This window comes from Eschrichtius robustus, chromosome 12 (assembly GCF_028021215.1).
Source record: "Eschrichtius robustus isolate mEscRob2 chromosome 12, mEscRob2.pri, whole genome shotgun sequence".
Taxonomy (NCBI): Eukaryota; Metazoa; Chordata; class Mammalia; order Artiodactyla; family Eschrichtiidae; genus Eschrichtius; species Eschrichtius robustus.
Window position 1 is genome coordinate 45,725,558 of NC_090835.1, and position 26,937 is coordinate 45,752,494.

General features: G+C 42.2%; 1 protein-coding gene across 4 annotated transcripts in view; it reads right to left on the reverse strand.

The window, feature by feature from the left end:
- The window catches only part of ULK4 (unc-51 like kinase 4), a 540,948-nt gene that overhangs the window by 238,602 nt on the left and 275,409 nt on the right, over positions 1 to 26,937 (reverse strand). For all 4 annotated transcript variants that reach the window (XM_068558236.1, XM_068558233.1, XM_068558235.1 and 1 more), the window contains one exon: positions 756 to 861. In XM_068558236.1, the coding sequence (XP_068414337.1) occupies positions 756 to 861 (106 nt within the window). The remainder of the gene's footprint in view (positions 1 to 755; positions 862 to 26,937) is intronic.

A 26,937-nucleotide genomic window follows, 5' to 3' on the forward strand; every position in this document is an offset into this window, starting at 1 on the left:
TCAATTTGGTTTTAAACCTAAAACTATTCTAAAAAAATGAAGTCATTAAAAAGTTTTTCATTTTAGGGCTTCCCTGGTGGCGCAGTGGTTGAGAGTCTGCCTGCCAATGCAGGGGACACGGGTTCGAGCCCCAGTCTCGGAGGATCCCACATGCCGCGGAGCGGCTGGTCCCGTGAGCCACAACTACTGAGCCTGCGCGTCTGGAGCCTGTGCTCCCCAACAAGAGAGGCCGCGATGGTGAGAGGCCCGCGCACGGCGATGAGGAGTGGCCCCCACTTGCCGCAACCTGAGAAAGCCCACGCACAGAAACGAAGACCCAACACAGCCATAAATAAATAAATAAATAAAAGTAATTAATTAATTTTTTTAAAGTTTTTCATTTTAATATTACAGATATGCATAAAGTGTAACTCATCCAGTCTCATTTTCCAAGGTGCTTTTGACCATATAGGCTTTCATTTTGATAGGCAGAAATAAGTCTAAATACTCTGCTTACACTCTACTTCTTGGTTTCTCATCTGTAAGGAGTCTGTATTGATTTTGTGCCATGAAGGAGAATGAATTAACTCAGAGAATCTATCACAATCTAACGACACTTTCCATTTCTGCTGGTGATGTTATCATTATTTGTACACCTTTAAACATCTATTTTGATTGATCAACTTTAAATACTACTTCTTGACTCTCTAAGATGAGGAAACTTACAAATAGGCAAAGTTCAGCATAATCAAAGATGAAGTATAAGAAGCATTTACCTTTTTCATAAAGTAGCTTCATATTCAAATCTTTGCAGGTGACCAGATTGTTGAGCAATGCAACCACACTTTGCATGGTGTTACCCAGAATGTTCGCCTGATGTTCCTGCAACAGATCACCATTCCATCATAACAGTACAGAAATAGCATTACATCGTAATAAAGACAAATGATCAAACGACCTCCATCCCTTCATTCTTTTACAAGGTTGAATGATTATCTTTTTGCACTTGGGTGAAGCAGACCCCTCTGCGGTAAGGCCCCATCAGTGAGTTAGGTGAGCGGGAGGCAGTCTGAATCGCTCAGCACCAGCACTGCTGCATGCAGTCCCCTGCCCATGCACTGAGGGACAACCACATAGCCCTCTGTGCTGTCAAAGGGCACCAAAGGAGTCAGAGAGATCAGAAATCAAGTACGTGGAACTTAGGAAACCACACCTGAAAGTGATTCTGAGATCACAGAAGAAAAACCTCTTAAAGAAATATTTCTGCAGTTTGGAGAGTAAACTGCTATTCTCCTTCTTTAGTCTTACACAATGCTGATTATGTTGGATATGACTTACTGCATCACTGCTTCATTGTAATAAACTACACTTGGGACCTGAAAAAGTGAATTTTGCTTTCCCTAACACTTTGCATCATACAGCAGGGAGTAACTTTGGCCCTCATTTCTCATTGTAAAGACACAAAAGATAACTTCTTTGTAACTTTTAAGGGATCTTAAAAATAAGTTGGGGCTTCCCTGGTGGCACAGTGGTTGAGAATCCACCTGCCAATGCAAGAGACACGGGTTCAAGCCCTGGTCCGGGAAGATCCCACATGCTGTGGAGCAACTAAGTCCGTGCGCCACAACTACTGAGCCTGCGCTCTAGAGCCCGCGAGCCCACATCCCGCAACTACTGAAGCCCGCATGCTTAGAGCCCGTGCTCCACAACAAGAGAAGCCACAGCAATGAGAAGCACATGCACTGCAACGAAGAGTAGCCCCCGCTCGCTGCAACTAGAGAAAGCCCACGCACAGCAACGAAGACCCAACACAGCCAAAAATAAATAAATAAAATAAATTTAAAAAAATAACTTGCTTTAGTTTTGTTTCCTTTTCACTCTTCTGAATTTTTAAAAAATTAAACAACTAGCACTGACTGTGATTGAAACTATAAAATTTCAAATAGTATAAAAATAAAGTCTTTAAGCTCCAGGACTAGATGAGGCAAGCCAGCTGCATACAGTATAGAAAGAATGGAGAAACTCGCTCTCAGGTCTGTGCCAATGCAAGCACTTGCTGGAAGTGAGTGCTTCTAGGGGGCTAGCTTGTCCCACGCTAGCCCTGGCCCTGTCCCTTGGTCACTCTGTTAATAACAAGTCCTATCCTAAAGAGTTATGGGTGTATCAATTTAGTAGACTCCATCCAGACCCTTTCCTATTCATTTCCTCCCTTTCTCTCTCTCTCTCTCTCTCTCTCTCTCTCACATACACACAGAAATACATGGTTTGCTCTGTTATCTAAACATAAGTTATATCATATTTATTAATTCACTCAACAAATAACTAATGAAGAGCTATTATGTACCAGGCACTGTTCTAGGCACCTGAGGGAACAAAACAAGGTTCCCTGTCCTCACGGAAATAGACAACAAACAACAGGCACAGGGACTTTCCTAGTGGTCAAGTGGTTAAGACTCTGCACTCCCAAAGCAGGGGGCCCGGGTTCGATCTCTGGTCAGGGAACTAGATCCCGCATGCCCCAACTAGAGATTCCGCATGCCACAAATAAGACCCGGAGCAGCCAAATAAATAAATAAATATTTAAAAAAAAAAAAAAAAAACAGGCACAGTAAATAAGTAAACTGGACTATGTGTTAGAAGATAACAAGTGCTATGGTAGAAAAAGAAAAGAGCAGAGCAGGAAAGGAGGGTTGGGAGTTTAGCAGTGACGTTGTCCATCATTTTACATTGTGTGGTCAGGGTGGGACTCATTGAGAAGGTGTCATTTGAGTGGAAATTTTATTTTACTTTTTAAATGCTGAAGCATCTTAGAATTCTTTGGACTAATTTAGTTTTAATAAAATTTTCTTTTGAAATAATTTTAGATTTACAGAAGAGTTGCAAAGACAGTGTAGAGAGTTTCCATATACCCTTCACCCAGATGTTCCCTATGTTAACAGCATACCCAACCAAGGTACACTGATCAAAACTCGGGACTGGGACTTCCCTGGTGGCCCAGTGGTAAAGAATCCGCCTTCCATTTTTCACAGAACTAGAATAAAAAATTTCACACTTTGTATGGAAACACAAAAGACCCCAAATAGCCAAAGCAATCTTGAGAAAGAAAAATGGAGCTGGAGGAATCAGGCTCCCAGACTTCACACTATACTACAAAGCTACAGTAATCAGACAGTATGGTACTGGCACAAAAACAGAAATATAGATCAATGGAACAGGATAGAAAGCCCAGAGATAAACCCACGCACATATGGTCACCTTATCTTTGATAAAGGAGGCAACAATATACAATGGAGAAAAGGCAGCCTCTTTAATAAGTGGTGCTGGGAAAACTGGACAGGTACATGTAAAAGAATGAAATTAGAACACTCCCTAACACCATACACAAAAATAAGCTCAAAATGGATTAAAGACCTAAATGTAAGGCCAGACACTATAAAACTCTTAGAGGAAAACATAGGAAGAACACTCTATGACATAAATCACAGCACGATCCTTTTTGGTCCACCTCCTAGAGAAATGGAAATAAAAACAAAAATAAACAAATGGGACCTAATGAAACTTAAAACCTTTTGCACAGCAAAGGAAACCATAAACAAGATGAAAAGACAACCCTCAGAATGCGAGAAAATATTTGCAAACGAAGCAACTGACAAAGGATTAATCTCCAAAATTTACAAGCAGCTCATGCAGCTTAATATCAAAAAAACAAACAACCCAATCCAAAAATGGGCAGAAGACCTAAATAGACATTTCTCCAAAGAAGATATACAGATTGCCAACAAACACATGAAAGAATGCTCAACATCATTAATCATTAGAGAAATGCAAATCAAAACTACAATGCGATATCATCCCACACCGGTCAGAATGGCCATCATCAAAAAATCTACAAACAATAAATGCTGGAGAGTGTGTGGAGAAAAGGGAACCCTCTTGCACTGTTGGTGGCAATGTAAATTGATACAGCCACTATGGAGAACAGTATGGAGGTTCCTTAAAAAACTAAAAATAGAACTACCATACGACCCAGCAATCCCACTACTGGGCATATACCCTGAGAAAACCATAATTCAAAAAGAGTCATGTACCACAATGTTCATTGCAGCTCTATTTACAATAGCCAGGACATGGAAGCAACCTAAGTGTCCACTGACAGATGAACGGATAAAGAAGATGTGGCACATACATACAATAGAATATTACTCTGCCATAAAAAGAAACGAAATTGAGTTATTTGTCGTGAGGTGGATGGACCTAGAGTCTGTCATACAGAGTGAAGTAAGTCAGAAAGAGAAAAACAAATACCGTATGCTAACACATATATATGGAATTAAAAAAAAAACAAAAACAGAAAAGGTCATGAAGAACCTAGGGGCAAGACGGGAATAAAGACGCAGACCTACTAGAGATGGACTTGAGGACACGGGGAGGGGGAAGGGTAAGCTGGGACAAAGTGAGAGAGTGGCATGGACATATATACACTACCAAATGTGAAATAGTTAGTTAGTGGGAAGCAGTCGCACAGCACAGAGAAATCAGCTCGGTGCTTTGTGACCAGCTAGAAGGGTGGGATAGGGAGGGTGGGAGGGAGGGAGATGCAAGAGGGAAGAGATATGGGGATATATATATATATATATGTATAATTGATTCACTTTGTTATAAAGCAGAAACTAACACACCATTGTAAAGCAATTATACTCCAATAAAAACGTTAAAGAAAAAAAAAAAAAAAAAAGAATCCACCTTCCAATGCAGGGGACGCAGGTTCAATCCCTGGTCAGGGAACTAAGATCCCACGTGCCGCAGGGCAACTAAGCCCGTGCTCCACAACTACTGAGCTCACGCGCCTCAACTAGAGACCCTGCGTGCTGCAAAACTACAGAGCCTGCACGCTCTGGAACCTGCATGCCACAACTAGGGAGAGAAAACACGCACGCCACAACTAGAGAGAAGCCCACGCACCACAACAAAAGAGCCCGCATGCCTCAACGAAGATCCCGTGTGCCGCAACTAAGACTTGATGCAGCCAAAAATAAATAAAATAAATAAATAATAAATAAATAAATCTTTAAAATAAAAAACAAAACTAGGGACTTAACACTGATACAAAACTGATAGTGAAACTACAGACTTTATTCAAATTTCACATTTTCCACTAACACCCTTTTCTGTTCTGGGATCCAATCCAGGATGCCATATTGCACTTAGAATTAACTCATTTTTGCAATACATATTTACTAAGTGCCCACTGTTCTAGGTACTTGGCTTATGTCAGTGAATAAAAGAGACCAAAAACAATTTTTTTAATTAATTTTTTTAAGAAAAAGCCCTGCCCTTGCGGATGCCCTGTGGAGTTTACCTTGAAGCAGAGAGGGAAGACAACATAGTAAATAATTCCATGGTATGTTAAAGACGATACACACTACAGGAGAACAGAACAGGGTAAAGTGGTTTGGGAGTGCTGCAGGGGAAGGCTGCAGTTTTAAACAAGGCACGTAAGGCAAACCTCCTTCGGAAGGCAGCGTCTGAGCAGGTTTGGATTTACTCTTTATGCTGCCAGGTTCTGTTAGCTAGTTTGTTTTAGGGTAGTTGCATCAATGTTCTTCAATGTTATTGGCCTATGAGTGACATCCTCATCTGATTTTAGTATCAGTTTCATGCTAGCCTTGTCCATCCATTTTATTCCACAAATATTTACGGTGCATCGATTTCTGGGTGATGTGGTAGAACTCACTAATAAAAGCAACTGGGCTCAGTGTATTTTTACCGGTAGATCTTTAAGTATTTTTTTGAAAAACATCTTATACTCAGGAATGTACACACTGACCCAATTTTATTTCCATTTTCCAAGAAGATCACCTATAATGTCCACGTTTCCAAACGTATTGTAATAGAATCGTACACAGCAGTCACCTGTCTTCTCTGAACCGACTGACATCACCTTTTACCTGTCTCCTCCCTCTTTCGTATTGGTCAGACTCACCAAAGCCTTGCCTATTTTATTGGTCTTTTCAAGGAACCAGCTTTCCAGTTTAATCAAGAATCTACATTTGTGACTTCGAGTTAGTCATTACAAATGTACACGATTTCCCACTTCCCTCTCCTAGATATGCAGGAGGATGGCATTTCCCTGCCCCCTCATAATTCGAGATGCCCATAACTGGACTTGCTTTGGCCAATTAGACTCATCTGGGCAGAAGCTTTAAGGGGCAGAGAGGGCTTCGCCGTCCTGTCTTTCCTCTGCCCTTAAGACCAGCGGTGGTCTAGACGGTAGAGGCTCCAGTAGCCCAGGTCTCAGAGTGGGGATGTGCAGCAGAGACAGCGGGACTCGCTTGATGAACACGTGGCTCGCAAAGCTCATCAAAACACCAACGCGGCATCAGGCTCTGAAACTGCAGTTAACAGACGTGTACATCCCACCAACAGGAGCCGCTTGATTTCATGAGTCTTACCATCTATATCTTCAATACAAGACAAAAGGTCTGCTTTCCAAATACCACTGGCTGAAAATTGATATTCTTTAGAAACACAGGCTTAAGAGTGGATGTTAAAATTTGATGCTATTAGGCTGTGAGTTTCTCTGTTTTACCTTTACAGATAGATACACAAAAGGTCACTGAAAGTATAAGTGCGGGAAAGACATCAGACGAGCCTAACAGAAGACTTACCAGCTGTGGGGCTGGCAGCCGGTCCCGGGGGACAGCCGAGCCCGTCCAGCGCCACGCCTGCCATTCCCCGACATGCTGACGGTGCCTTGCACTGTGGTCACCGTAAAATAACTCTCACTGGCATCCAAGCTTAATAAAAACACCTTCATTCTGCTCAAAAAGGGCAATCGATAGATACGGAGAAGGCAAACTGAACAGCCTCAACCATATAAAATTCACTGACACCAGCTTAAGAATATTAATGTGGAAGCAATGGGCTGCCACCAATTTCATCTAATTATTCTTACAGTTGGTTGGAAGGAAAGGGTGATTAATAAGCACCAAGATGACATGACATGTTACTCATGATAAAGTAACTAACGATACACAGGAAACCTATTCTTGTGAAGAAGAAAGACACTAACAAATCTCTTCTTTTGGTCCCATTTGGTAAAATAACACACACCACTCCTGGTTCAAAGGCCAGTCTGTCGGCAAATATAGGTCAGTTTTACTGGAGATAAATCCATTGTTCCTTCCATATACATGTTTTTATGATTAAATGCACCTTTTCTGTGCGCTTGGCAGCATTTTTGGCTCGTTGCAAAGCCAATACTTTGGTTTTTCCTTGTGCTCACAGAGTGACAGCCACCTGTTGATGCGGGCGTTTCCCTTAAGTACAAAAGCCAAGTTTCCAAACCTCCGTTACCCCTGAACACTAAGAACCCAGGACCGTACCCCAGCCAACCAGGTCCTGAGACTCCTGGCCTGGGGTTTCCAGAATCACTGCAGAAGGAAGGGCTCTGCCAGCCCCACTACTCAATCCGCAGAGGGGCATAAAGGTACACTCTATCAAAAGCCCCCACTAACCTTATCACTGGAAACACTCAGGGCACCGTATCTGATGCAGAGAATAGAGACCAATAATCCTACAACCAGACTGGGAGGCATGGTTCCTTTTCTCTTCCAGCCATTATTCAAAACACTGTTGTGTTTTAGTTTCTTTGTTGTTGATTTTCAGACCATTCATAGACTGAACTTTGTTCTAAATAAAGTAGGGGCATTATTAAAATTATATTATAAAATTGTACTCACTTCCTCTTCCTTCTTGTAGGTATAAACGCTTCTTACCTAGTATGAGGGAGGGAGACCATGGAACAGAGTCATTGTTCCTGCTCAAGATGACAACATGGTTCTCTAGGGGAACCTAGACAGTTATTGCTGTGGCCTAGATCATAACTTCCCCCAGAAAGAATGCTAAAGACAGGCGAAGCATAGTTGAGAAGGTATAAATATGAATTAAGCATACTTCTATTATTTTCTATCAAATTGAGTTATTTCATTTCTCTTAGCAACTTTATTAAGATTTGTTCTTGCTGTTCACAGCCATATTCATAGCCCACAGGGGATAAATTATGCTTTGAAAAACATCACATTTACTTTCAAAGTCAGAGTAGAGAATTATATGAAGGGAGAAACCACCAGGGTAAACATGTGGGACAAGAGCTGTTCTTGGGCCCCTGGAAGACTGATGTAAAGAGGAAAGGGAACCACAAGTTTGATTCAAAGACCTTGGGTCAGAGCTGGAGGGAAGGGGTGATGCTGATTAAAGCCTGTGTCTTCATTAGATGTTCCTCTAAGACAACCCCTCTCCCTAAAAAGGTCTACCTGAGCCCCAGGGTGAAAGGACTGTAACAGAAGCCTAGGAAAAATCCTGGTGTCTTTTTTTTTTTTTTTTTTAAATCCCCATGGCTCACTAATAAAGAAAGGGGTCCACACCACTGGCACCCCAACACATGGAAGAAAAGTGGTGTGAGGAGAGAAGGAAGCTTTTAATGACCTGCAACAGGGTCTCTGGCACAGGGTCTGGGGCCCAGGCACCAGCAGCTTCTTTGCTGATTGAGGCAGAGCAGCCACGTGGGCCCGAGCCGAGACAAGGCAGAACTGACAATATACTGATAAGGTACTATGTGCCATGGCCTCTACCCCAAGCATTCTATCTCATTTAATCCTCACCAAAATCCTGAAGTGACTACAGTTCTCCCCTCTTTACAGATAAGGACATTGAGGTTAGCGAGATGAAGTGTCACTTGCCAAGGATCACCCAGCTCCTCGATTGTGAAGCTGGGATTCAGTCTGTAGGATGGCAGGGGCCCCTAATCACCAAGCGACGTTGCCTGGTGACCACATTAATGGAGCAGGAGAGCGGAGGGTGGGGTGTCAGGGTCACCAGTCAGCACACCCCAGGTTAGCCAACATGACCTGAGGACCCACGGACTTAAAGGAATCCAGAGGCACGGATGGAAAGAGGCACAGACATATTGATTTGGGGCCGCTACTGTAATGCTGCCCTCCGTCTTCGGCTACAATGTGACCAGCCCTGCGTCACCACCACTGGGAACTCCTGGCTTCACAAGAGCCCTTAATACAGATCATTTGCTGTAAGACATGCAACCCAGGAAGCAAGATGTGGGTATTAGGCAACTAAGGAAAGGGAAGAATGGGCATACTACCCGCAAGGATGAAATTACATACTAGCGCCACAGTCAACAGCCACATGATTGAGACACTCAGTGTTAGCGTGGGCTGATGGGTGAGAAAGGAAGCTGAGCTCACAGGAGAAGCCATCACTGCTATCCTACAAAGACACCCAAGGCGATCCTACTGCACTTTAAGATGATGACGAAAATCTTTAACTCCTTCATCCATAGCCCAATAAGCAAGGCTGACCTAATTTGTGTGCCCAACGCCACAGTGTGCGGACATTTAACAAACAGGGCACTTGAGAGTTCTAATAAAACATAGCATTTGCCAGTAGAGATAATTAGAATTGAAGCCACAAAATTCTAGTGTTTGGCAACATAGATGAAACAACTTCATTAAAATGTACAGCTTCAGCAAATGAAAAGCAGGAGAGCACTGGACCCTGAAGAATCAGCCTTCTCAAAACTAACTGCTTCAGTGCTTAAAGAGGACAGCTCTGCAACACCAAGGGCACAGCAAGGAAACACTGCTAAAAAACGATCAGCCTTCCCCAAGTGCTTTCACTGTAAACAGAGCGTTATACTTGATGCTAATATCTCAAGATGGAAAACGGCACTACAAGACTCCAGATGTCCAGATGAAAAAGTTGGGCTGGGGTCTGAACAGTCCAGGTAGGAGATACCTTTAACGATCGAAGGTAACAATGAACTGTGGCAACTCTCTTCCGCCCTTGGTGTGGGTCGGGATTCAAAAGACAACACATTAGAAGACAAGAGCCGATCCTACAAGGTTAGAGAGCACCGAGAGAACGAAAAGCAGAAGCACACACAAGTGATGCACACGTGACATCCACGATCTCTTAGAAATAAACACACAGTGCATCCCATTCAACACACATTCACATTACCTTTCAGGGGGAAAAACGTACGTTGCTCTGCAAGCTGCCCCTGTACTGCGCATGTACTTGCAGTTGGTACAGAGGTGCTGCCCCAGGACGTAGTGGGGTGTCCACCCACTCTCCTTTTCATACGTTCTCCTGCATGGCCAGAAAGCTAGAGATCTGGAGCCTGCAGAAACGAGCCTTCAGAGCACCCAAACCACATGAGTACATGCGTGCAGAAGAGGACACTTTCCTATTATTGATTTTTCACAAGGCTGTCCCACAGGCAGCTCAAACTCAGTGGAATCTAAACTGAACTCAGCTCCTTTCCCCTCACACTTTCTCCTTTTCCATTTTCCAATTCAATGAACGACCCTCCAATCTGCCCAGCTACCCGGTCATAAATCTTGGACTCACCCGGGACTACCGTCTCTATTCTCATCTCCCACATCCAATCAGCCATGACAGTCCCCTGGTTCTCCCCGAGCGCCTCCTGAATCTGTTGTCTGCTCTCCATCCTCACTGCCGCTGCCCTCTCTGGCCGGGGCCACCACCATCTCCTAAAGGTATCTCTACCTCCTGCCTCACCGTTCTGACTGCTAACCAGCTTCCTCTTTCTAAAGTGGCAGAGATTAGGCTCCACTCCCAGGGCTGACATCGGGGGCCGCGGGGCTGGGGAGTGAGCGTGTCGGAGTCTACAGTAGATCCAGGACAGAGGGAGGCCACTGCGTCCCACAGTCCAGTTTGTGCCCAAAGTCCCACTGGGATTCCAAGGCCTGAAAGGGGGAGAAGCCACAAGAACCAGGAGATGACAGAGGAAAGGCACTGGAGCTCCAAGGCTTTCAATCCCAGAGGAGCACTGCATTATGATTTCGAAATAGTCTCAAGACTTATCGAGACAAATACTGACCCCTGGGGGTGAGGAACAGGGAAGGAAACAAACTGGATTAAACGGCGAGGGCACAGAGTGATTTAAAATGAATTCACTCATTTAGCTCATAAATATATATATGGGATTTCCTGGGAAGAAAGGCCAGGATGTAGGGGTCCAAAGTGCGACTGTTTGGGGTATGAGGAAGTTGGTGCTGGGGTATCTGCTACTGGGCCTCTGCTCTACCAGCTGTGAAGCAGTTAACCAGATCCTCTGCCCTGTGGTCGGGGTTTTGTGGGGCTGAGCAGACTTGGAGGGCCGGGAAATGTTCTTCTCCCATCTGTAGCCAAAAACATATGATGCTCTCACCTTAAGGGCCTACAGGTATAAAATTAAGTCCCTTCTTTTATTTAGATCTCCCTCCATCCTTCTGGTTGAACACACAAGAGAAAAGAGTTTCAAATTGTTTTTAAATTTGACTGACAAACATGTTAGAGCCCCTCTAGCAGCAAATACAAGTTATTATCAGCAATACATTCCAGCTGGCACGGAAGGGAGTCTGGCTCAACTGGTACCATCTGTCAGTCAGTGTGCCAGCTCGGCTCTAGAATCCCAGTCCTGTGCAACACCCACGGCAGTGCACTGTGGATGCCCTTCCGGCAGATTAACTGTGTCACTTGGCTTCCCCAGCCGTGCCCTTTCACATTATTTAGGCTTCTAGCAGGAAACTTCCGTCCTCTGGGCTCCCAGCAGGGCCCTAGGCCTCAAGGCAGGCACAGTGGGCCCGAGCCAACACTATTCAGGAGGGAGAACCCTGGCCGTGGAGCTGAAGGGAAGCTGCCAGGACCAGTGTCCCCGGGGATGGACTGTACCCCTTTCATGTGTCTGCCTGGAATGTTGAAAGACAGGCCACTCTGGCCCACAACACGCTCTCTGAGCTAAATACAGGCCTGAAATAGCGGGGACAGATGAGAAAGAGAAAATACAAGTGTGCATCCAGACACAAAACCCCTCCTGCCTTCTCTTAGCAACCCTGCCAACGTGCAAAGTAAGAACAACAACAACAAAAGGAACGAAACTGGGTCATTTGTAGAGACGTGGATGGACCTAGAGACGGTCATACAGAGTGAAGTATGTCAGAAAGAGAGAAACAAATATTGTATGTTAACATATCTGTGGAATCTAGAAAAACGGTACAGATGAGCCAGTTTGCAAGGCAGAAATAGAGACACAGATGTAGAGAACAAATGTATGGACACCAAGGAGGAGGGGGGGGGATGAATCAGGAGATTGGGATTAACATATATACACTAATATGTATAAAATAGATAACTAATGAGAACCTACTGTATAGCACAGGGAACTCTACTTCACTGTACAGTAGAAACTAACACAACATTGTAAAACAGCTATACCCGAATTAAAAAAAAAAAAAAAAAGAAAAGGAGAAGAACAACAATAATAAAAAAACAACATTAAAGGCTTGGCAAACTCATGTTCCTTCTTAAAAATTCAGGCCAGATGTTGTTTGCTGAAGCTGGGGTGCGGGCGGGCACGAAGGCTGCCCTTCTCATGTTGGACGGCGTTTCCATCACCTTCCCGTGCTTGCCTTCATCACAGCGCCTACCACATCCCTTAACTGTTGTTCATCCATTCCTCGACCAATGCCGAGCCCCTTGAGGGAAGAATTAGGACATTTAGCCGGGTCTCCTGAGCCTAGGTGCAGTGCCCAGTATGCAGTGGCCTCTGGTAAAATAAGGAAACGCTCAATGTCGCTTATACGACCACAGCTCGGGAAGGGATATACAGCTTGTGGGATGCTCTTTCGAGAAATGAACTTGTCAGCAACTAGAAACTGCCTTCAATCAAGCAATCAGTAAATACTTGTGGAGCACCTAAAGTTTGCTATTTAAGGGTGTGAAACAGAACTACAGAAGGATTAAAAAATGACCTTTCTCAAAACGTTTTCAATCACTATTTACATCTGAATACTGTTTGCAGTAAGTGATACATTCAGATATTTTGACTTCAAATGAAATACATAAAATCTCTCACCTGCTACATATTTGTCAAGTACTCATCAAGCACTTGAATCACCATGGAAAATGTACACTCTCAAATTCTGAAAGACGTTGACAGTTTTAATGGGACCCTCCGTTAAAGATAACTGCTCACAAATATAAAGAAGTGTCCTATTCTAAAGAAAGAAAATATTACAGAAGGCAAAAGTGAATGAAAAGATCAATACACAGAATTATCACAAGACAGTTTTCAATTACAGCTATCCTGACTGTGGGAGTTTGCAGTTTTTGCAGCAGGAGTTCCCCAGGTGTTGGTACTCACAGTTCCTGTCCCAAAGGAGAACTAGTAAATCCTGCAGGAAAAAGATACTAGCAGGAAACGACTGGAAGTTTACTTAAACCTAGGGTTTCAAGGAACATAAAGAAATGGTGCAGTAAGTGAAAAGAAAACTGGGCTGAAAAAAATATAAGAGCTCCTTGGCCTGCCCCAAACCAGCTGGCAAACCTGGAGCAAAGCAAGAATCATACTACCAGACTTTGGAAGAACTGAAGAGAACTTTCTAAGTCAATCATTTGATTTTAAAAATAAAGAAATCGAAGCCCTGAGAAGGGAACATACGGAGTAGGGCCAGGACTTAAACTCAGAAGTGCATCTTCCTTTTCCATTACTTCACTTTGCCCTCACAATTCTAAAATTCACATCAGGGAATGGATAAAGAAGATTTGGTACATATATACAATGAAATACTACTCAGCCATAAAAAAGAATGAAATAATGCCATTTGCAGCTACATGGATGCAACTAGAGATTATCATATTAAGTGAAGTAAGTCAGACAGAGAAAGACAAATACCATATGATGTCACTTGTATGCAGAATCTAATATATGACACAAATGAACCTACTTACGAAACAAACAGAATCACAGGTATAGAGACAGACTTGTGGTTGCCAAGGTGGAGTAGAGGGGTGGGGGAGGGATGGATTGGGAGTTTGGGATTAGCAGACGCAAACTATTATATACGGAATGGATAAACTAGGTCCTACTGTACAGCACAGGGAACTATATTCAATATCCTGTGATAAACCATAATGGAAAAGAATATGGAAAAGAATGTATATACATGTATAACTGAATCACTTTGCTGTACAGCAGAAATTAACAAAACATTGTAAATCAGCTATACTTCAATAAAAAATAAATAAATAACGATCACATCGAGGTATGCAGAGTCAGGGAGGTTAACTTTAAAGATGGATACAAATTTTGTGCACACTGGAGTAATGCTTTAAGTACTGCTCCCCAGGGCTGCAGACTCATTTGTCCTTAGCATCTTCTTTGATAGATCAGTTCTTATCCCTGAACAGGTAGGTGGGATATCACTGGGGAAATGGGAAAAGCCTCAACATAATGCCTACTGACCCCCATGCCCGGGAAGCACATACTTTCTGGGGCTGACAGGATTTTTTCAACCAGTTTTTGTTGCAGAGGGTTATCTCTAAAGAGGTGATAGGAGAGCCTGGCCATCTCACAGAAACGTTAAACAAGGAGCACCTTTTCCCAATAAATTATTCTGAGCCGGTAACAAATCAGACATCAGGGGAACTGCAAACACATATATGTGATGTTTAAAAATCAGCAGCATCTAAGGCAGCCCAGATCTCTGTCACTCTCCCTAAAATTTGCTGCACTTGGTATTTTATGCATGATCACACTTTTGTTCTCAATCTCCATAATGGAGGGCAGTCAGTTTTCCTTTTCTTAGACTCTACTTAGATAATAACAGTTATATTTGTTGGAACATTCGATAAGCTCATTTTTGTCCACATGATGATAAAAACTATAACATCTTGGAAAACAAACTGGCTGCAATGGGATAAAATCATCTCAGGAATTTTTCATTTCCTAGATGATATTTTGTGTTCTTACTAGCATTTAAAAAAATTAAATGGAATTGGAAGATTCCCTAGATATAAGCATAAACTGGTCAATGTTAATGTGGTTCATGCTGGACAACCATGGCGGGGTGCATCAAGGGGTCTTTTGCTGGGAAAAGGTTTGAGAGAAAGGATCAATAAACCTGCAGGGCATGGGCTGGGCAAACAAGAAGAGTCAGGAGACTGACCAACTTGACCACGGGAGAAAGTGACCATATACTTGCCAGTGTCCATTTCTGAAGTTGAAAAGGGAACTGACAGTTTAAATTAATTTCTTATGCCAAACCAGGCAGTATGTCTAAGAGCCTTGAGACACCAGCTGACCCTCCCCTTTAATATCTATTCTGGGACAAACACCCTTGGCAGCCTTGGCTATAGGCTAGGCATCCAAGACTCATCTATGGAGTGCCCATTTGGTCACGGCATTGTTTCTGCATGAAAGCAACAGTCCCATCAGTCCGTGGAAAGTCCCTTGAGCTCAGGAATGAGCAAGTGAGGAGGAGGGAAAAGGGACAGCTATGGTGTTTTCATATTTTTAACTCCTGTATTTCAATAAATGAACTTCAGCTTGAAGAGCTTAGATGTCAAGTTGGCATCATTAAATTTTCCTCATGCAGGTCTGAGAGAAAGCCAGAAATCAGAATGAGTGCTAAGAATAAGGGGAGGGAGGAAGGATGAGAGGGAGGAAGGATGGAAGGGAGACAGACTACGGAGGGAGAAAGGATGGGAAGGAAGAAAAGAGGGTCAGAAGGATTTTCCCCAAGAGGAAAAGTAAGCCCAGTAAGGCTGAGCTCAGGGAATAAGTCCTCGTCTGCAGGTGCTAAATCAAGAGGTCTCTGCATCCAAGGCAGCTGTTCACCTCCATCTGGAACGAAAAGTGAGGCACAGACCTAGCACACGTCCAGCCACTGGGTGCCTCCAAATAAATGCTGACCAGTGTTTCAGAGGGAGGTGCACAGAGACAGAGCTCTTGTTCCTGCACGTCACCACTGTCTACTGTCGGCCCCCAGGGGACCCCTGCCATTCTCAACAGACAGGGAGCAGAAAAGCAAGAGGAAGTGCTTTTTAACTCTGGGCACTTCCAGCTGTTTCTGGATTCGTGGAGCCCTGCTTTTGGGTTGCTTTCTTGCTACCACACTCTCACCTGTGAGTAGAGTGATGGTGTCACAGCCCCTCCTGCATGTGGAATTTTTTTTTTTTTTACTTTTTTTTTTTTTTTTTTTTTTTTTTTTTTACTTTACATATTTTTTTTGGCTGCCTTGGGTCTTCCTTGCTGCGCGCGGGCTTTCTCTAGTTGCAGTGAGTGGGGGCCTGCATGTGAATTTTGATGAGCTGCAAATGACTAGATGCCTGGTCCCCTCGGGCTGATTGGCTGGCCGGGAATCCTTCCTCCTGTTGGGGTGCATGATAATGAATGGTGACGGCTGTCATGAGCTTGTGTTGGTGTGGGGTGAACAGAGAAGGGGTGTTGATCCTTAGGCGATGCCCCTGAGCTTCACAGGCATAAACAGCCCACTCCCGGAGGACTGGATTTTATTATTCGCCAGTCTTACTGGCTAAAGTTAGAATCTCATCTCTCAGGGCACAAGTAGCAGGTTAAGCAAACCAATCAACCAACCAAACTCTGTTTAGGAAGCAGAGGAAATAATTCAATTCACGTAGCTCCAATTCTGAAACGTTGCACGTCTCTATGCTCTGAAGTTCAACAAAACGTGTGGGTTCTGCTCCCACCAGGGATCTGCACTCCACCAGAGAGAGAGGCCGAGAGCAATGACTCTGAGCCACGTCGTCCAACTCACTGTCACCAGATCCAACAAGGGCAGAGAAAGAGGCAAAACCTCAGGCAGCTGGAAACACGTTGTCTAAAGCCATACAGATGACAGGGAGACTTTCCCCTACAGCAACTCAGAGGGGCAGAGCGCCCAGATGCTTCATTTTGCTTCAGCTGTCTTATCCAGGTGCAGGGCTGCAAGCTCCACTGGAAGCAAGCAGCAGGGGAAAAGCACTGCCTTTTATGGCTGCAGAAATGGATGCCCGGAGAGCAATGATCTACTTGGAGACTCAAGCTAAGGTCCTTTTCTTCCCTAACATCCTTTGATGCTATACCCGATGCTGTGTCTTTCCCAAATGAATCTTTGAATGACAGGTTAAACAATGTCAAATTATATAACAATTTCTAAGCTTTGTGACTATAGTTAAACAAAACTGTTCTGCACAGTCTCAAATATTTATCTGTGGATTGTGGCAAAGATCACTTAAATATAAGTTTTAGCACTAGATTGGCATCCCCCCATCTACCCTTCCACAGAATGCACACTAATCAAACCCAAGAACAATATAAAGTTGTGATATAATGTGAGGAAAAAAATCCTCAGAATCCTGCCTTTCTTCAGCCCCCTAGAAGAATCCCAAATAGCAGAATCCAGCTGAGCTACCACCAATGCCAACTTCACCACATAAATTTTGGAAGGGAGGGAGAAAAAGAATATGTTTATGAATTATTGTCTGCTTAATCACAGGGTTTTATAACATAGAAAACAAAACTGACTTGGACAGAATAAATGGATGGTAGCTAAGATCCCACACTAAAAAAGAAAAAAGGTTTTAGTGTGAAATTGCATAAATTTAAAAACATACAAACACATACCCTTGCACAGACATACACAAAACTCTTTACAAAGTACTATGTGAACAATTTGTAGGTTATTCGTCATTTTGAGTAGTCTGCCCACCTGATATACTTCTGTATTACAGAAAATAGAAGAAGGTAAAAAATGAAAAATCTCCTCTGCACACAAATGAATGTCACTCCTTCAACAATCTGTACTGAAGACCAGCATATGCCAGGCCTGCCCTAGATCCTGATGAAGCGCCCCAAACCTGCCCCGGGATACCTGCCATTGGGGAGCTTACCATCCAGTGGGTGGGCAGGGCAGACAGTCAGAACAGGCTAAGGGGCAGCACGGCGTGCCAATCAAGGCAAGCCCTACTCTAAGTATCCCAGGGAATGAGACCTTGGAGAACTGAGATGATGAAAGAAGATTTTAGGACGGAGATGGGAATGGACCTGGGCAGGAACCTGGGGAGGTCTAGAACCTGAGGAAGAGCAGAGACCCTGCAACTCAGGAACATGCAGTTGAGAGACATAAGACGTTACAAGGGCACACGGAGGCCGATTACTCTCGACACTTGGCTAAGACTTTTGGAATCCACACTAAATCCTGGTTTACAGTAAATGCCCAGGATATTAATTCCTTGGGGATTCAGTGGCGTTGAAAGCAAACTAGACATCCACTGTCACTATGACTCGCGGATATGAGTTACATCATCTCTGCACAGAGTGGACAGAAGTGGCACCATGTCACCCTTGTGGTCAACTCCCCAGGGGTCACTCCCTGCCAACCTCGCTCAGCTCACCTCTGAGCAGCCTTCATCACCTGGCCTCCACACCTCCCTTCCTGCTTTCACGTGGCCCTGTGGGCCTCTGGGCACTGACTTCAGACTGAGCCTAAATTCACTAGGCTCCACCTCTCTGGCTGGAAAGGCCAGCTCTCACCCCTTAGTTACAGCAAACAGAGGGGGCAAAAACTTCAGGAGGTTTTTAAGGCATATGGATTCTTATCTATCCTTCTACCACGAGTAGAAGGCTTACACTATTACTGATTCTGTCATTATCTACAAATATGATTTAGCTGTGGATATCCTTGAAGGCAAAGGGATAACCAGAAGGATTCTTATGAATTCTCAGAGCCTCTGCACTTTAGGGACAGTCATCAGTAAGTCTTAGTTTTCTTTTCAACTATAAAACCAAACTTCTTTTGTATGAAAGCTCTCAGATAACGATACATACGGCTTTCAAGAGATGAGGTCAGAGGGCTTTCCTGGTGGCGCAGTGGTTAAGAATCCGCCTGTCAATGCGGGAGACATGGATTCGAGCCCTGGTCCGGGAAGATCCCACATGCCGCAGAGCAACTAAGCCCGTGCGCCACAACTACTGAGCCTGCGCTCTAGAGCCCGCGAGCCACAAGTGCTGAAGCCCGCATGCTCCAGGGTCTGCGTGCCGCACCTACTGAGCCCGCATGCTGCAACTACTGAAGCCCGCACACCTAGAGCCCATGCTCTACAACAAGAAAAGCCACCGCAATGAGAAGCCCGCACACCACAACCAAGAGTAGCCCCCACTCGCTGCAACTACAGAAAGCCCAGACGCAGCAACGAAGACCCAATGCAGCCAAAAAAAAACGAAAATCAAAAACAAAAACATAACCACACATGGTGATTATGCCTAAAAAAATGTAAAAAAAAAAAAAAAAGAGCGAGATGAGGCTAAAAGGAGGATATATGATACTCTGGATGTGAGACACTGATATCAAATAGCACAAATGAAAGAACAGCATATTATTAGCTATTTTTGTTTTTTAATGGAACTCACAGGCTTCTATGTGCTCCCCAGAAATGCCTCAGAGTTGTGCTGTGGCTGGAAGCCTAAATGAGGTTTCAGAAAAGCTAATGGAGCTTTAATGATGGAAACAGTAAGAAAATTAAATCTAATCATGTTCCATTAAGCATACTCTTAGCTCCCATTTTTACTAAATTATTTTATTATGATTTTGCCTCTGTCTATTGAAACAACCTTTTACAGCAATTTGATTTGCAAGCATAAATAAGTCTCATTTAATAAACCCAGTGGGATTAATAAGATGAGCTGGATCATCTAAAATTTTACTCATTCTGCAATCAGGAAGTAACCATTCAGAGAGATGAATACTTTGTTTTATATTTACTTCAGAGGAAAACATTACACTCTAATTAGAATCCTATTCAACAGTCATGTATTACCTGCTAGAGAGACTATCTCCAACCAGGCAGCTCCTTCTAGACCAGGCTTGAAAGGGAGTCACAGTCACCCCCACCTCAGGCGCTGGTGGGTCCCACACTACCAGTCACCTCACCTCCTCAGGCCTCAGCCCCCATGCTTGTTCTCCTCCTCCTACTCTTTGATGGACTGGTACCACGTTCTGAGTGTCTTGTTACTACGTTCTGAGTGTACGCTGCTGGACTGTTCGCCTCCAGCAAGACACTCCTGCGTAGCCATCTAGATGTGAATCCTTGAGTACATGAGTTGTGAACAATCACACAATCTGTCAAGGGGCAGGCAAACGACTGTCAACGATCATGCGATCTCTCACGGAATGCCATAGGGGAAGATGGGAGAGGGTGTTCATTCTGGTCTCTGCAGAGAACGGAAGCACCTGTCAGAATAGGTAAGTGGGGTTTTAGATATTCTTTCCAAAGCATGCAAAACGTGTCACAATGATAAAGCTATGAAGCTTAACTAGAATCACCATTCGCTAATTAAATGAGTCTCTGGGCCAAATCCTAAGGGAGGCTATTAAGAAATAAAGGACTTAGTAGAAAAACTCACATTTAGAAAGAATGGTACCAATGGGAAAAGAGGTTGGGAGGGTGTTATATGATGAACAGACATAAATCCATACCAATTTTCCATTCTAACTTTGTATTAAGGTCTGAAGAGAAAGAAAAAAAACTATTATTAAGGATACACTTACGAAACAATTTTAACTAGAGATCATAAAATGTAATAAGTTCATAATGATTACTAATATGTAAATGCCCAATAACACAGCAACAACTCTCAGAAATCAGAAGAAGTGAAGAGAAATACATGGAACCATACTAATAATCCGGTACTGTATACCACCTCCTTCCATCTAAGATAGCTTATTAGTATGGTTATGCATGATAACTGCTCCATAAGCTATATCTTAGAGATATATGTCAAATTCTGACATATGTACAGAGTGTACACAAGCATACACAGAGAATTCATGAAAATTCACCAGAGCAGACACAAAGAAAACATCAATAAATTTCCCCCCAAATAAAAATTCTTCAGTGCAATTATCCAACACTATTAAGTAATTAAAAAACCAAACAAGCTTTTCTGAAATGCTATTTTAAAACTCTTGAGGGAAATACAGATCCAAATTACAAAGTTCTGTGAAAATAAGGATAATGAAAACAACGCATTAGTATCTATGGAATACTACTAAAGTTATCAGAGGAAAACATACAGCATTAGATACTACAACAATAAAAATATACAAATACACACTCAGTTTTAAAAAGCTAAGGAAAAAATGAAGTTACCAAAAGAAAGCAAAAGGATGAAATTCAAAAAGATAAAAGCAGAACATAATGAATTAGGACACTTTTGTCTCTAGTAGGATACAATGGGTCACACAGGCTAATAATATCACGTTACAACAACTAGAAAACTCCAGAAAAATTACAAAATCATATCTGTAGAGATAACAGAGAGCTCAAAAGCACCAAGAAGTAACTGAACTAAAATCCAGAAAGTAGAGAACTTTTCCAGGGTGAACTGACACTTCCAAACATTTCCCCCACTAGGGAGGGGGGCATCTGCTGGTTCTGGATGCTGGCTGAAAGTTAGGCTTGGTACCTAGAGAGGGCCTCCACTGAGGGCATGAGAAACTAGCAATGGTTTTAAAGGTTGTAAGAGGCTAGAAAGACAAATAGGAAACTTCAGGGGCCTCAAATGCAAAAGTAGTATCCCCAGAAGACATTTTATGGATTCTGAAGCTGCACAAGGCTAGTAAGCTGAACAGAAAGTCTGTAAAGGCTGAGTAAAATCTCCCCCAGTCAGTGGTACAGGCGTAACTCAGAGATATTGCAAGTTCAGTTTCACCACAAACACACAAATATCATAATAAAGCGGGTCACACAAATTTTTTGGTTTCCCAGGGCACGTGGAAGTCATTTACACTCTACTATAGTCTATTGTGCAAAAGCGTCATGTCTAAAAGAAACAACGTACATACCTTAATTTAAGAATAATTTATTGCTAAAAGATGCTGGCCACTACCTGAACCCTCAGCAAGTCACAATCTTTTTGCTGGTGGAGGGCCTGGCCTTGATGCTGATGGCTGCTGCCTGGTCATTTTTGTGGCTGCTGAAGGTTGGGACGGCTGCGACAATTTCTTAATCTAAGACGACGATGAAGTCTGCCACATCCGTGGACTCGCCCCTTCATGAACAATTCCTCTGTGGCTTGCAATTCTGTTTGAGAGCATTTTGCCCACAGAACGTCTTCCAGAATGGCAGTCAATCCTATCAAATGCTGCCACTGCTTTATCAACTAAGTGTATGCACTATTCTAAATCCTTTGTATCATTTCAACGATCTTCACGGCATCTTCACCAGGAGTAGATTCCATCTCAAGAAACCACTTCTTCTGCTCATCCACAAGAAGTAACTCCTCATCCATGAAAGTTTTATCACAGGGTTGCAGCAATTCCGTCACATCTTCAGGCTCCACTTCTAATTCTAGTTCTCTTGCTATGTCCACTACGTGCGCAGTTGCTTCTCCCACTGAAGTCTTGAACCCCTCAAAGTAACCCATGAGGGTGGGAACCAACTTCTTTGAAACTCCTGTTCATATTGAGAGTCTGACTTCTTCCCATGAATCATGAATGATGTTAATGGCATCTAGAATAGTAAATCTTTCCCAGAAGGTTTTCAATTGACTTTGCCCAGATCCGTCAGAGGAATCACTATCTATGGCAACTACAGCGTTATGAAGTGTCTTTCATAAAGAGTAAGACTTAGAAGTTGAAATGACTTCTTGATTCATGGGCTGCAGAATGAATGTTGTGTTAGCAGGCATGAAAACAACATTAATCTGGTTGTACACCTCCATCAGAGCTCTTGGATAACTAGATGCATTGTCAATGAGCAGTACTATTTTTTTTTCAATGCTTTTGGGTATATATACATATTTTTAACATCTTTATTGGAGTATAATTGCTTTACAATGCTGTGTTAGTTTCTGCTGTATAACAAACTGAATCAGCTATGTGTATGCATATATCCCCATATCCCCTCCCTCTTGCACCTCCTTCCCACCCTCCCTCCCTATCCCATCCCTCTAGGTGGTCACAAAACACCGAGCTGATCTCCCTGTGCTATGCAGCTGCTTCCCACCAGCTATTTTAGATTTGGTACTGTATATATATCAATGATACTTTTTCACTTCATCCCCGCTTACCCTTCCCTGTCCCAGTGCCCTCAAGTCCATTCTCTACCTCTGTGTCTTTATTCCTGTCCTGCCCCTAGGTTCATCAGAACTTTTTTTTTTTTTAGATTCCATATATATGTGTTAGCATACAGTATTTGTTTTTCTCTTTCTGACTTACTTCACTCGGTATGACGGATGCTAGATCCATCTACCTCACTACAAATAACTCAATTTCATTACTTTTTATGGCTGAGTAATATTCCATTCTGTATATATACCACATCTTCTTTATCCATTCATCTGTTGATGGACACTTAGGTTGCTTCCATATCCTGGCTATTGTAAATGGTGCTGCAATGAACATTGTGGTATGTGACTCTTTTTGAATTATGGTTTTCTCAGGGTATATGCCCAGTAGTGGGATTGCTGGGTCATATGGTAGTTCTATTTTTACTTTTTTAAGGAACCTCCATACTGTTCTCCATAGTGGCTGTTTCCATTTACATTCCCACCAATAGTGCAGGAGGGTTCCCTTTTCTCCACACTTGCTCCAGCATTTACTGTTTGTAGATTTTTTGATGATGGCCATTCTGATCAGTGTGAGGTGATACCTCATTGTGGTTTTGATTTGCATTTCTCTAATGATTAGTGACGTTGAGCATCCTTTCATGTGTTTGTTGGCAATCTGTATATCTTCTTTGGAGAAATGTCTGTTTCGGTCTTCTGCCCACTTCTGGATTGGGCTGTTTTTTTCGATATTGAGCTGCATGAGCTGCTTGTAAATCTTGGAGATTAATCCTTTGTCAGTTGCTTCGTTTGCAAATATTTTCTCCCATCCTGAGGGTTGTCTTTTTGTCTTGTTTATGGTTTCCTTTGCTGTGTAAAAGCTTTGAAGTTTCATTAGGTCCCATTTGTTTATTTTTGTTTTTATTTCCATTTCTCTAGGAGGTGGGTCAAAAAGGATCATGCTGTGATTTATGTCATAGAGTGTTCTTCCTATGTTTTCCTCTAAGAGTTTTATAGTGTCTGGCCTTACATTTAGATCTGTAATCCATTTTGAGTTTATTTTTGTGTATGGTACTAGAAAGTGTTCTAATTTCATTCTTCTACATGTAGCTGTTCAGTTTTCCCTGCACCACTTATTGAAGAGGATGTCTTTACTCCATCATATATCCTTGCCTCCTTTGTCATAGATTAGTTGATCATAGGTGCGTGGGTTTATCTCTGGGCTTCCTATCCTGTTCCATTGACCTGTATTTCTGTTTTTGTGCCAGTACCATATTGTCTTGATTACTGTCGCTTTGTAGTATAGTCTGAAGTCAGGGAGCCTGATTCCCCCAGCTCCATTTTTCGTTCTCAAGATTGCTCTGGCTATTCAGGGTCTTTTGTGTTTCCATACCAATTGTAAAACTTTTTTTGAGTTCTGTGAAAAATGTCATTGGTAGCTTGATAGGGATTGCACTGAATCTGTACACTGCTTTGGGTAGTAGAGTCATTTTCACAATGTTGATTCTTCCAGTCCAAGAACATGGTATATCTCTCCATCTGTTTGTATTTTAATTTCTTTCATTAGTGTCTTAGAGTTTTCCGCATACAGGTCTTTTGTCTCCTTAGGAAGGTTTATTCCTAGGTATTTTATTCTCTTCGTTGCAGTAGTAAATGGGATTGTTTCCTTCATTTCCCTTTCAGATTTTTCATCGTTAGTGTATAGGAATGCAAGAGATTTCTGTGCATTAATTTTGTATCCTGCTACTTTACCAAATTCATTGATTACCTCTAGTAGTTTTCTGGTATCATCTTTAGGATTCTCTATGTGTAGTATCATGTCACCTGCAAACAGTGACAGTTTTACTGCTTCTTTTCTGATTTGGATTCATTTTATTTCGTTTTCTTCTCTGATAACCATGGCAAGGACTTCCAAAACTATGTTGAATAATAGCAATGAGAGTGGGCAACCTTGTCATGTTCCTCATCTTACAGGAAATGGTTTCAGTTTTTCACCATTGAGAATGACGTTGGCTGTGTGTTTGTCATATATGGCCTTTATTATGTTGAGGTAGGTTCCTTCTATGCTCACTTTCTGGAGAGTTTTTATCATAAACCGGTGTTGAATTTTGTCAAAAGCTTTTTCTGCATCTATTGTGATGATATGGTTTTTCTCCTTCAATTTGTTAATATGGTGTATCACACTGATTGATTTGTGTATACTGAAGAATCCTTGCATTCCTGGGATAAAACCCACTTGATCATGGTGTATGATCCTTTTAATGTGTTGTTGGATTCTGTTTGCTAGTATTTTCTTGAGGATTTTGCAGCTATGTTCATCAGTGATATTGGTCTGTAGTTTTCTTTTTTTGTGACATCTTTGTCTGGTTTTGGTTTCAGGGTGATGGTGGCCTCGTACAGTGAGTTTGGGAGTGTTCCTCCCTCTGCTATATTTTGGAAGAGTTTGAGAAGGATAGGTGTTAGCTCTCCTCTAAATGTTTGATAGATCTCACCTGTGGAGCCATCTGGTCCTCGGCTCTGTTTGTTGGAAGATTTTTAATCACAGTTTCAATTTCAGTGTTTGTAATTGGCCTGTTTATATTTTCTGTCCCTTTCTGGTTCAGTCCTGGAAGTTTGTACTTTTCTAAGAATTTGTCCATTTCTTCCAAGTTTTCCATTTTATTGGCATATAGTTGCTTGTAGTAATCTCTCATGATCTTTTGTATTTCTGCAGTATCAGTTGTTACTTCTCCTTTTTCATTTCTAATTCTGTTGATTTGCATCGTCTCCCTTTTTTCTTGATGAGTCTGGCTAATGGTTTATCAATTCTGTTTATCTTCTCAAAGAACCAGCTTTTAGTTTTATTGATCTTTGCTATTGTTTCCTTCATTTCTTTTTCATTTATTTCTGATCTGATCTTTATGATTTCTTTCCTTCTGCTAACTTTGGGGTTTTTTTTTTCTTCTTTCTCTAATTGCTTTAGGTGTAAGGTTAGGTTGTTTATTTGAGATATTTCTTGTTTCTTGAGGTAGGACTGTATTGCTATAAACTTCCCTCTTAGAACTGCTTTTGCTGCATCCCATAGGTTTTGGGTTGTTGTGTTTTCATGGTCATTTGTTTCTAGGTATTTTTTGATTTCCTCTTTGATTTCTTCAGTGATCTCTTGGTTATTTAGTAGTGTATTTTTTAGCCTTCATGTGTTTGTATTTTTCACAGTTGTTTTCCTGTAATCAATATCTGGTCTCATAGGGCTGTGGTCAGAAAAGATACTTGATACGATTTCAATATTCTTAAATTTACCAAGGCTTGATTTGTGACCCAAGATATGATCTATCCTGGAGAATGTTCCATGAGCAGTTGAGAAGAAAGTGTATTCTGTTGTTCTGGGATGGAATGTCCTATAAATATCAATTAAGTTTATTGGTCTAATGTGTCTTTTAAAGCTCGTGTTTCCTTATTTATTTTCATTTTGGATAATCTGTCCATTGGGGAAAGTGGGGTGTTAAAGTCCCCTACTATATTACTGTATTACCGTCGATTTCCCCTTTTATGGCTGTTAGCATTTGCCTTATGTATTGAGGTGCTCCTATGTTGGGTGCATAAATATTTATAATTGTTATATCTTCTTCTTGGATTGATCCCTTGATCATTATGTAGTGTCCTTCTTTGTCTGTTGTAATAGTCTTTATTTTAAAGTCGATTTTGTCTGATATGAGTGTTGCTACTCTAGCTTTCTTTTGATTTCCATTTGCATGGAATATCTTTTTCCATCCCCTCACTTTCAGTCTGTATGTGTCCCTCGGTCTGAAGTGGGTCTCTCATAGACAGCACATATATGGGTCTTGTTTTTGTATCCATTCAGCCAGTCTGTGTCTTTTGGTTGGAGCATTTAATCCATTTACATTTAAGGTAATTATCGATAGGTATGTTCCTATTACCATTTTCGTAATTGTTTGGGGTTTGTTTTTGTAGGTCTTTTCCTTCTCTTGTATTTCCTGCCTAGAGAAGTTCCTTTAGCATTTGTTGTAGAGCTGGTTTGGTGGTGCTGAATTCTCTTAACTTTTCCTGGT